Source organism: Macadamia integrifolia, chromosome 2, assembly GCF_013358625.1.
Source record: "Macadamia integrifolia cultivar HAES 741 chromosome 2, SCU_Mint_v3, whole genome shotgun sequence".
Lineage (NCBI taxonomy): Eukaryota > Viridiplantae > Streptophyta > Magnoliopsida > Proteales > Proteaceae > Macadamia > Macadamia integrifolia.
Genome location: NC_056558.1, coordinates 22,041,791 through 22,053,660, shown reverse-complemented (window position 1 = coordinate 22,053,660; position 11,870 = coordinate 22,041,791). Strand labels below are relative to the sequence as shown.

The 11,870-nt window shown below is 36.7% G+C and overlaps 1 protein-coding gene and 1 long non-coding RNA gene across 2 annotated transcripts in view; both read left to right on the top strand.

Moving 5' to 3' along the window:
- The first annotated feature begins 6 nt into the window (after positions 1-6).
- On the top strand, positions 7-1,889 carry LOC122089326. Its single transcript, XR_006143302.1, has 2 exons — positions 7-1,208; positions 1,395-1,889. It is a non-coding gene; the product is annotated as an uncharacterized LOC122089326 (long non-coding RNA).
- Positions 1,890-5,114: 3,225 nt separating this feature from the next.
- Positions 5,115-11,870, top strand: part of LOC122069735 (TVP38/TMEM64 family membrane protein slr0305) — an 11,816-nt gene continuing 5,060 nt past the window's right edge. The window contains 4 exon segments of the mRNA XM_042633805.1: positions 5,115-5,623; positions 8,562-8,614; positions 9,056-9,148; positions 9,227-9,450. Of these exon segments, the coding sequence (XP_042489739.1) occupies positions 5,191-5,623; positions 8,562-8,614; positions 9,056-9,148; positions 9,227-9,450 (803 nt within the window). The 5' untranslated portion in view covers positions 5,115-5,190.

Sequence of the window (11,870 nt, the reverse complement as noted above, 5' to 3'; positions counted from 1 at the left end):
ACAAATTGATCCAATTCGAAGTTGTTGATGTTTATACCGATCGATCATAGAAGAAATATGATTCATTCCAATCAGGATTTCAGATCACACGTGCGCAAACCAAACCAAAAAAAAAAGTATCTCAGAACTACAAGATTCTGAACCTATAATAGAATCCTAGGTTGATAATCTGCAAGACCAATGAAAGCTGCATTGGATTACACCCCTGAACTTATCAATGTCAACTCCATTGTCCTTAAGAAAAGATAGGAAGTTGTAAAAACTATCATCTGTTGGGCGACATTGTTTATTGAATTTTTCCTCGCCTATGTAGATGTTATTTATTGAATTTTTCCTCGCCTGTGTAGGATTTTCAAGGAAGTTGTCTTTCGCTAGAGTGGGTTAAGATCTATTGATTGTTTATTTTGTTGCCCTCTTTTATAAAATAGGTTTAGAGCATATCCTGTCCGAAACCTTTGTTTCAATCTCTTTTTGTATTTGAGATTCTAAACTTATGTTTCAATCTCTCTTTGTATATGCAACTCTTGGTGATCTAACAAGGACATATCTACTTGCAGTATGTTTTTATAACTTTTGTCCATTCAATACATGGTGATCGGTTGATAAACACTGGTATGTAAATCTTGTAATCCTTCACATATCTTTTTTGATGTTAAGAAGTTTATTTCCCCTCTCCTCTTTTTCTAGATTTGTTTCCTGCACGGATATGTTTTAGTTTTTGCCCTTCTGATATTGTATTTTCTTTGACACCCTATTACTATGTGCAACTATGAAGTTCCTTTTTCTTCTTTATCCTTTTTCTCTTATACGTTTTTAATTTGATTATTATGTTGTCTATTTGAGGTTGAGACATGAAGGGTAGAGACAAGTTTTTATGTTGTTTCTCTTAAATATGTTTTTCTGATTTTACAAGATTGAAGATAAGATCAGTGCAATTCTGAATGGGTTATCTACTGATTTGGATTTGCTAAGAATTTTTTCCCCTATCCCCTTTCTGGAATTATTTCCTGTATATATATATATATATATATATATTTGGGTGGGGTTTCTGATGTTGTACCTTCTTTGTATCCCTATTAGAATGTGCGGCTATGATGTTCCTTTTTCTTCTTTATCCTTTTTAATGGGAGCAATTATATGGTTTAAGCAAGAGGAATCGGTCTCAGAGATGTAACGTTGTAGCAACGTAGATAAATTTGAGTTCCAAGGTGAGGTTTTTTTGCCTCATGGATATTATAATTTTTGAGAGAGCTATCTCCAATGCTTCTGAAGTGTGAAAATTTTACTAAACCGTTTATTACACATGAGTAACAATTGTTATTGATGCCTTAGTGTTTGTTTATTTCTCTCTTGTACGCTGCTGATTTTATTTGAGTTTGTTCACTCTACATAAGGCATTGGATAAGATTAGTTTCCTTTTACACACAAAAAAGGAGATTTTCGATGAAGGTAATAACACAAAGCTTAAGATCCTGGTTAGTGAATGACTCCAATGAAACAATGAAAATATTATGAACTTGATGATTTTTCGATGTTCCTGGTGTTTTGATTACTTTTGACTAATTCCAAACCTTACTTTCCAAATCAAATCATAAGACATGCAGGCAGCAGTGAAGGAGTCTGCATCACCAATTCTTCTCTTGACCCTCCTATAGCTGAAACGAAAGTGAATATTTGTGGGGTTCACTGTGTCCAAGGATGACCAAGTGATGGTGAATGCATGGGTTATTGAGCGAGATACTACCATATGCCTAATGGAAGTTGTGTTTATGATGCCTGAAGGAAGTTATTATGGTTTTGAGAAGATTTGTGATATCTGTGAAGGTTTTTGTTGCCAATACTGTTCTCTTTATTTTTCTAATAAAATTTATATTTGCGTTTTGAAATTATGATGTTTCTCTTTTACCTGATTTTTTTTTTTAAATTCTTTAAACATTATATTCTTTTGCTTCTACTTTTCTTCAATTGGTGTCTTCCTCTTTTATTTTCATTACCTAAGTGCACATAATTATGGTTCTGAGAAGACAGATGATATATGTAAGTTCTGGAATTGACAGACAACCAATATTGATATTTATGTTTATGAGGTCAAATAGAAACCAAAATGGGGTGTGGCAAAGGGGTAAGGCGTCAGGTTTTGTTCCGACTACTCAGACGTTCGAATCTTCCCATCCTAGAGCAAATCAATTCGATCAAAATAAGGATTCTTTTCTTTTAACGATCTTTTCTTTAAGAACAAGTGTAGTGTTGGATACAATGTGATCCATCTTTATGATTGCTAAAATATCAATTCATAAATTGTATTTTTATGAAGCTTTCCTTTGAATCTAGAAAAAGATTCTCTCCACAGCGTTAGAGATATCTTCTTAAGGTCTCTGAAACTGGTAATTTGGGTAGAACGAAGATTGGTTAGTTATGGTTTTTGCATGTATTTTGTTATTAAATTCATGTTAATGAAGTAGATGCAACTTGGAAGGTAATGCAATTTGCTTTGGGCTGATGTGGTTCAATAAATTGATCTCTCCTTTTGTCAGTTCATTGAAGAGAGAGGAATATAAAGCGAAAGGTTTATTTTATGAGTATATTTGCTCATGTTGGTTGATTTCTTTTAAAGATTCCTTAGCTGGTGTGCCATATTAAGAAACTCATTTATCCATTATAAGGATCATATCAAGTGAATATCTTACACTTTTTGAACATTAAGTGTAGTATATCCATGGAAAACAATAAAAATCCAATATGTATATAATCCTTTTTGAAACATTCAAACATTAGACCTTTTTAGATTCAACTCCAATGTTAATAGTAACTAAATCACTTTGTGAGAGAGGCCTTTTTAAAAACCAATTAAATGTTCTAAAAAGGTTTCTTCCTAAATTTCTACATTAGGTTTTCACTTTTTACATTTTTCTCTCTCCCCTCTGCCATAGAATAGCATTTAACCATTGATTGTCTAAAAAAATCCGTATTTATCTATCATTAATTGAAATTTAAAATTTAATATTTAATAATCATCTTAAATTACTAATTTTTTCAATGGATATAATATATGATTAAAATACATTAAATTTAATGTAGACATTTTGTTTTCTCTCACATGGCCACACGTGCATTTGCACGTGTATTTTCTTACTAGTATATATATATATATATATATATAAGAGAATAAACAACTTGGGATGGGTTGCTAAAGGTGAGTCATGAAGGAAAAAATGGTTCGCATATTTATTGAAATTTGAGAAAACATGGGACTTAGGCTATAGAAAAATAAATCCTTTTGTTCAGGCATGATAACAACTTAACAAATTGAGAGAACTAATAGTTTCCTTAAGAGATATTTGAAAAAGAAGATACAATCTTAGTTTCCGTGACTTTGAATGTTTAAACCATGCCCTCCTAGCTAAGCAAGTTTGGTGTTTACTTGAACATGAAAATTATTTATGGGTTTATGTGTTTAAGGGAAAGTATTTCCCTCACTCCTCCTTAGCTTCACTATTCAATCTGCCTATTACTATGCACTAACTCATAACAATGGTTGTTTGGACTCACTTGCTACCAATGATCTTTCTGGCAAGAGACATGGAAAGTGGATGTATTACATAAGCTCCGCAACTTCCTATGGCGATGTGGCTCAAACTCGATTGCAATCAATGATATCCTCTTTCCAAGAAACCTGAGATCTAGTCCTCATTGTTTCATTTGTCTTATCGTATTAGAATTGGACCTTCACACCTTTATATTTTGCCTTTTTGGGGCCACAATTTGGTATACCTCCCACCCTCAACTACAACAAATTTTTTTGGATATTACTCACCTTTCCGAGACCCTATCTACTTACGAGTTATAACTTTCATCAGGCAACAATTCCATAAGGTGTTTGATCACTCTCTTAGGTATGTAGCCCCTCTAGTCACCCCTCTAACCTCTCCGCAACACCCTTCCCTCCAAACTACTTCATATTGTCACTGATGATGCCACATTAGTATGGGTGGTAAAGGTGTTACTATTCATCAGGGTCATTTTGCCTTATATTTGGGTGCAGGGGCTACTAGGGGTGCAGCAGGGCCAGGTTGGGTCGGGCTTCTTAAAACCCTAGCCCAACCTTGAGTCCCTTTAACTGGGCCCAATCTCGCCTTAACCTTGACTCAGGGCCGCAAAATTTCAACCTAGGCCCATCCCTTCAGGGTTCAACCCAACCTTTACCCACCCTGATTGGCCCTGATTTTTCAAGGTTGAGTCGGGATGACCTTGATTGACCCTGACCCTGACCCTGACCCTAACCCTGATTAACCCTGGTTTGTCATCAAAGGCCGGGTATACCTTGATCTTGATCCTACAAAATTTGAAATAACTAAAAAATAAAAAGTATTCATAATAAAGAGGAGATAAAATAGAAATACACATACAAAGTTACAAATTACTTGTCATGAGGAGAACATCCTAAAGCAAACATTCAAAGAAAAAATCACCCTAAGAAAACAAATAATCCAAAAAATTTCAATTATTTGTCATGATAAACAAAGAGATCATCTTAATAAGGCAAACAATCCGAAGATCTCAAAAACCTTTGTCATGTTAAACAAAGAGGAGAACATCCTAAGAAAATAAAAAATCCAAAGTCAACATCAAAGGCAAAAATCAGGGCCAGATTAGGTCAAAATCATGGCCAAAAGTTAGGGGTAAAAAAATCAAGGCCGAGTTCAGGGCGAGCTAGGCAGGCCAGGCCAAAGACATCAACCTTTACCCGCCCAGACCTTGACTCACGATTAAAAATCTTAGGATCGGATCAGCCCTCAAGGCCAAAATTTTAAGATTGATACCTATTGGGATCAGAGTGGACCAAGGATGAATTCAGCCGGACCAAACTTGCACCCTTAATGGCTACGTTGCCTTTCAAATTTCTTTTAATAAGATAAAATTTGTTGCCTTTTCCTACCCCTGATTTGGGGGAGGTGGGGTCTTCTAGACTCTAGAATCCTGTAAATATTTTGACTCCAACATCAAATTTGAATCATCCACGTGTCAAATGAAACTGCTTGATAATCTGCCAAGTGGATACACCTTTGGGACTTCAGCCCTGGACTCTCCTGGTTCAGTGATTCTCTTATCCAAATCCGAAGGCCTAAATTACTAAAACTTACATATGGCATTCTCGCAACACCGCCTATCCTACACTCACCGCTGCTTAAAATGCGCACCCTGAGAGGCCCCTGCCTCTCCTACCCCTCCTTCCAATCTCATCTAATTCCCTTCAGACGCACCTTCCTTCTCTCTCCTTGTTCTTCTCATTTCTTCTTAAATTTCAAACCAAAGCGTTTTCATGTCCTCAAGCCATGTTCATCTCTCAAAGAAACCAAGAAACAGACCCTTCAGAAGCCCACTGGTATCCCGCAGAGCCTTAGAAGGTTTGGTAATCCTAAGAAGGACGGAAATGACTCTGATGAAGGCCTTGACAAGCGTTATGGAGAGGGAAATTTCGGTTTTGAAGGAGAAACTGCAGCTAAAGGTACCCTTTTGGCTGGTCTTCTGCTTATCGGTGTTGTTGGCGGGTTCGGGATAGTTGGGTATATCTACAAAGACCAGCTCAATGCATTCCTGTCGCAGCTTACAGGTTTCATTGAAGGTAATTTTGTCAGAAACAACTGCAATTGTTTGATAATTTCTGAAATGTGTTCTCTGCTTTCAGTCTTAGCTTTCTTACGTTCGTCTGGAAATTTCTTTTCTTCAATGGGGAATTTTCTCTCTTGTTTGGTTTATACTGTATTTGAATTTCTTGGGTTAATTTGTCCGTGAGATTGTGGTTCTCTTACGTGATGGTGGAAAACCAACGGCTAATGAGATGCTTGTAATACAGTTCCTGGGGTCATTGAAGATTTAAGGGATTTACATTATTCGGATTTTGATTGAGTTTGTATTGCAAATTTAGGAATCGGAAGTGGTTAGTCTCTAATTTCCAAATGGGGTTTTCTTCGAAGTATTCTAAGTGAGCAATTTTGGTCTGCATTGGAAGCTCGGACCGCTTTATATGCTTCCTTGTTGAATGTTCTGTAAATTGTTCTGGATTATTTTTGTTTTGTTTTGGTTTTTTTTTTTTGGAAGGCGGTAGTTTCAGCATCCACAAGACATGTACAAAAGGGTGTCTGAAAAGATTTATTACAAACATGTACATTCAGAGACCCTCCATAATCTATTTCTGGCCATTAGTAACAACAACAAACTTAGCCTTATCCCAACTTAATGGGGTCGGCTACATGGCCGTGCAAAAACGAAAAATGAAAGCAAGGGGTGGGGGTTGAAATTGTCTGCAATTCCGATCTTGTACAATTCCGTGCAATACCACCTTCAGGCGGTGACACGTGTATTGATACCAATACAATGGTCCAGATCTGGTACAACTAATAAAACATTAAATCAGTGAAAATGCATTTAAATCAGATCTGGATCATTGCATTGGTATCAATACACGTGTCACCCCATGAAGGTGGTATTTCACGGAATTGTACGAGATCGGAATTGCAGATGATTCTTTTCCAAGGGGTGGGGGGGGGGGAATTGCACAGCACCAGGAAATCAGGAAAATTTCTGGCCATTAGTAAATTTGTAAGAAATCCAGTCTAGGTTGAAGACTTCTGCAGTCGTAGAGAATAAAAGTGTTTTGCTTTGTTGTAGTCATGGTTCATATTCCATGAAGTAGGCTTCTTTGATTTATCGACTATCGTGTGATTATCACTCACGTTGATATTTAGATTCTTTATTTTGGACTTTTCAATGATTTTATTAGTATCTTGCCATGAAGAAAGAATATCGTGCTGGTGAAATGTTTAGGAGAATGCTGATAGTATCTCTATCAGGTTCGACCAGGACCCTGGGATGTATACTCTGTTACGACCCTGTTGGTGGGTGTAGACATAGTATTTTCCTCAGCTCAAAGAGTTACCTGGTGTAACTAAGTAGTACTCAAAATAGTATAAATAGAGAACAGAATTAACTAGTCTAGTAGGAGAAATTAAAGAAATTCAACCAAACACTGCCAAGGTGATCTGGAACTTCAAACAATAGCTACATGAGACTCGGAAGAACAGTGCGGCACAAGAAAGAAATCTTTCTCTCATGTCCTGGTATGTGCTTTATGTGTTGATTTCAGAGAGAACTCAAGAATAGGCAATAGGTATAGGAAAAGTATAGATGCCACGAATCATAAATGAACTGCCACCAATTTAACCGGTTCAAAATTTCTTGCCGTTTGGCATACTTCAATGGATGTGGGTAGGTTTATGTGTTAGAGGACTCCACACTTATCTCACCACTGAAGATTCATGCATTACACATATCTATGATTGCAAAATTTGCTTCAAATTACCAACAATCCATAATCTCCAACATGTAAGAAATATACACTAATTGAGGTTAGTGGTGTTTGTTGTAATTTTTCACAACTTTGGACGAGCTTTCAACCTATACACATGCTCATTTTAGTTGAAATTTGATCAATGAGATGGGTGTGGGGTCTTTTATCACATGGGCCAACCCCATTGGAGCTGATTTGGGATCTAGTGACAATGGTGGCAATTCATTAACCATCCTGACACTTATCAGGACCTAGGCATATGCTGAAGTCAATAGAATTCAAAGGAACTCAAGTAGAACATGTATTCTGGCAACACTGCTACAAAAATATTCAATAATAAAGCCTAAACAAGAGCTCTACAACTTAGAGAAATCTAAGTTGAAATTGTCAACGAGAACTTGAAAAAGATAGGATCTCAAGAGCTCTACAACTTAGGAGCTAAATTTGAGTTTGCAGTGAGAAGTTGAGTTTCACCTTTTATTCTTTTCTTTTCTTTAAGGTTCTGGATCTATTTGGTCTTGAAATAGTTGAGGGAGGACAAAAACCGCAAATAGGCTCTTAGGCAACCTTCAAATTCAGGGTGGAATAGTCAGCTTGAACTTGAAAAGCTTCAACTAGAAAAGGATAAGAAGGCAACTCAATCTGGCTGTCACCCAGTTAATACGCAAGGACACAACCAGTATCACCTTAGGATTTCCCAAACAATTTCTCTACTAACTTCCAAGTGTATGGCACTACAGCTGGGACCAATGGTCAATTTATAGAACTAAATGCTTATTGTCAGTGAAAAACCTTCCTGGTCTCTAAATCTTGAAAGATCACTGACATAGACTCTAATGCAGACTCTTAACATGACTTGACCACTTAAAGACTTAAAATAAAAAAAAATCGTTCCTCATTAGCTACATAATTCTACGCTTATGTAAGTTAGGCCCATTACATAATATAACCCATGAAATGAAAGACAAATATATAACCCAGCCATAATGTCAGTTTAACTGATCTCAGCCTCTCTTACACTTGGTCTGGAGGCTAGACCATTGGCTGACATAGTTTGGTCTCCTATGTGCTGGCAGCCTGGCAAATGAAGCCAACATTGTCTCTTTGCGTATGGTGGTCTGGTTCTCCTACTTCTATATGGTTCTCTTATTTTGAATTCCTTATTATGTTGCAGTATTACTTCATAAGCTTATAAGATGCTCTCTGTGAACAGGTTATGGCACAGCTGGGTATGCCTTATTTATTGCTGTTTATGCTGGATTAGAGGTACGAATTTGTCTCATTCTTGAATTATTTGGTTTAGGCCTTTTTCAGTGATCAACCGTAAAGCTTTGAAAGGAACTACAGTGCATTCTAGATGTTTAATACGACAAACATTGTCTTACTCTAAAAATCACTTCATAGACTAAGAATGGTTGGAAGTCCTCCTTACTTACCTTGTTTACTTGCTAATGCTAAGCCAAGCCATACTGACTGAAAAAATTGGTTTGATTTGACTGAGCTTGGTGCTGGGTGAATTGCATTGTCACTGAACCTCTGATAACTTGCTCACCCAGTTGTGGTGCAATATCCTTGTGGCTTAAAAAACATAATATTGGTAGCGGTTTTTGTTTTTATATTCTTAGATAGTTGATTTCAAATTGTATTATAGCCGAGAATATTTTATCTGTTGTTTACTCTAACTTTGAGTAGTTCATATTGTGTTAGATCCTTGCAATTCCAGCCATCCCCTTAACCATGTCAGCTGGTCTTATATTTGGGACTGTAACTGGAACTATCATCGTCTCTATCAGTGGAACGGTACGATGGTTACTATTTAATTTGAAACGGGAATTTCAGCAGTCAGAGTTACTTATACTATTACTTTTATGTTTTCAGGTGGCAGCAACTGTTGCCTTTCTCATTGCTAGATATTTTGCTCGTGAACGTATACTTAAAATGGTTGAAGGAAATAAAAAATTTCTAGCCATTGACAAAGCAATTGGAGAAAATGGTTTTCGAGTTGTTACACTTCTCCGTTTGAGCCCTTTGCTACCTTTTTCTCTAGGGAATTATCTGTATGGATTGACATCTGTGAAGCTTGTTCCTTACGTACTGGGCAGGTTAGTTTCTTGATCATCCAAATTATAAAGTTTTTAAGGTGAGCATTCATATTATTATCTTGTATTCTTTGTTCCTTGGATGCTTGCTCAATTAGTCATCTGAGATCTTAAGAACCTGGATGGTCGGCTGGCTGACTTGGAACCTGAGGGCATTTTGGGGTATAATGGTATTCGACACAGTAGAAAGTCATATCTATTTCAATCTGGGAAGTTTTTTGCAAAATTGACTTATTGTTTGAACCAACCAGTTCATTAAAACTTTGTAAAATATTAAAAAAAGAAAAGGGAGAAAGATGATGACAAACGTAAATTTTAGAACTAGGGCAAGATTGCTGTAATATTTGCTAACTCATTAATAAATGGGTCCATTATCTGAAACTTACCATTGTTAAATGGGTTATTTATAGATATTAGTAGTAAATTGAATCTACTTTTAGTACGAGATAAATAATAATTGGTACATGGACATACAGAGTATTTTATTTGTTTTTCCATAGAATTTTATGTTGTGTGGGTTTTCAAACATGTTTAAATTCCTCCTTATTAGATAATTTAATCCACTTTTAATATAGATGCAAATGGTAAGTTATTGTTACCAATTAATTGTCTTGCAAAATAATAATTGGCACTATTACTTTTTACCCTATATTCTATTCTTTTTCAAGATAGTAGTGTGACATAAATAAATATAAAACGAAACTATTCAATTTACCCATATCATCATGTCAACCTGCACTGATGTGACAGTTGTAGCCCTAGCTCATCTAAGAATGCAATTAAGGTCTAATTCTTAAGCATTGAACATGAATTCAATGGTCTAATCCTGGGATCTAGGTAACAGTGGCACTAATACAGGTAGTAGTGTCCTACATAGCACTTATGAATATGATATAGTTGTATACAGGAAGCTAAATCTCAGTGTTACCAGGGAATGGCATTGATATTGGTGGGTGAGATTCTGACAACACCAATAGAGTGACCCTTTCTAGCCCTTGAAGGGCACCTGTAGAATCTTCAAAAAATCTTAAGAATTGATCAGATGGGGCCTAGGAGATGGGTGGAAGATTAGATTCTGGAGAATCTTTAATTTGCTGACCAACCGTTCTCCACTAGATATTCTGTACTTTACTGAATTGTGACAAATAAGAATGAGTTGTTGCGCGTTTGTGTCTTAGACTAAAGATGGTTTGCTTTAAAATACCTCTGCGAGCCTTTGAGGTTCCTATTTTAATTCTGTGGCATTCTTGAGGATTTTTTCTACTCTCCTAGTGATAAAGATTCTAGCTCTTGGATCCCCGTTCTCCATTGGCAAAATTTCATCATCATCTTCTGTCCTTACTTATTTTAAGTCTGCCCAAGCCGCACAACATAAATAGTTTTTCCTACAAGATACATTTGGAAATGAAAGGATGCACCTCATCTTTTCACTCACTGTGATTTTTCTAGAAAGGTGTTAATCTACTTTCTTGACCTCTTTGTTCCAGATGTTTTCCTATGACAATTGAACTTGTGAGGGCTTGGTATCCTCCTCTAAAGGGAGGAGGTAAGTTGTTGTGCTGCTGTATCTTACTGCAGGAATTTGAAGTCCCTTCTTCTCCCACCCCTTGTGGAAAGGGGTGAGAGGAACAACTGTTTCTTTGGGGACACATACAAATCATCAACAGGTCATTGATACATGGTCGCAAGGTCTGCATGGTGGACTTCAGTTTAAACCCTGTTCCTGCAATTGGAAGGGACTTAATCATTCAGGCTTGGAGGATAATTATTCACTCTGGTCGGTTGACTGATACGATCCAAAACGAGTTGTTCCCTCCTCTTGATGCCTTAAACATGAATTCCAATTGTAGATCATGTCCATCGGGTGTTTATGTGTTTGAACAGATTAGTTGTTGAAATCTTGGTGAATTTCTCTGGATCAATAGCCAATAGGAGAGTAAGACTTGCTTGAGGCTGACCTAGGAGCTGCACTCTTGGGGTTGGTAATATCTGGAAGGAAAAAACAATTAGCAGGTTTGTTACAAGTGGAGTTTGTCTTCTGTTAAACACTTGTGCTATCACTGAATGCCTTGACAGAGAGTCCTTTGACATCTCTTTGATATCAGAAAGGTCCTTGGCCTATCTTGTAAATATATTGTTCCATAGGAGGTCTTAGTCAAGCGACATGGTAGCAGACGAACTTGCTATGGGATGGGATCAACTGACAGGGATGGTGTATTGGTCATATCCTTAGCCTAAGCAGTCTTTTGTTATTGAATTTCTATACTGCTAGCCTTGATCACATTTTATTGTTTTCTTGTTTATGTTTTGTAATTGTTTTCTTGTATGCCCCTTCAAGGGTGTCCAGGCTTTATCCCTTGCTAATAAAGTCCTTTATGGTGATTGCTTAAGAAAGAAGAAGAAAAAAAGGGGGGGGGGGGGGG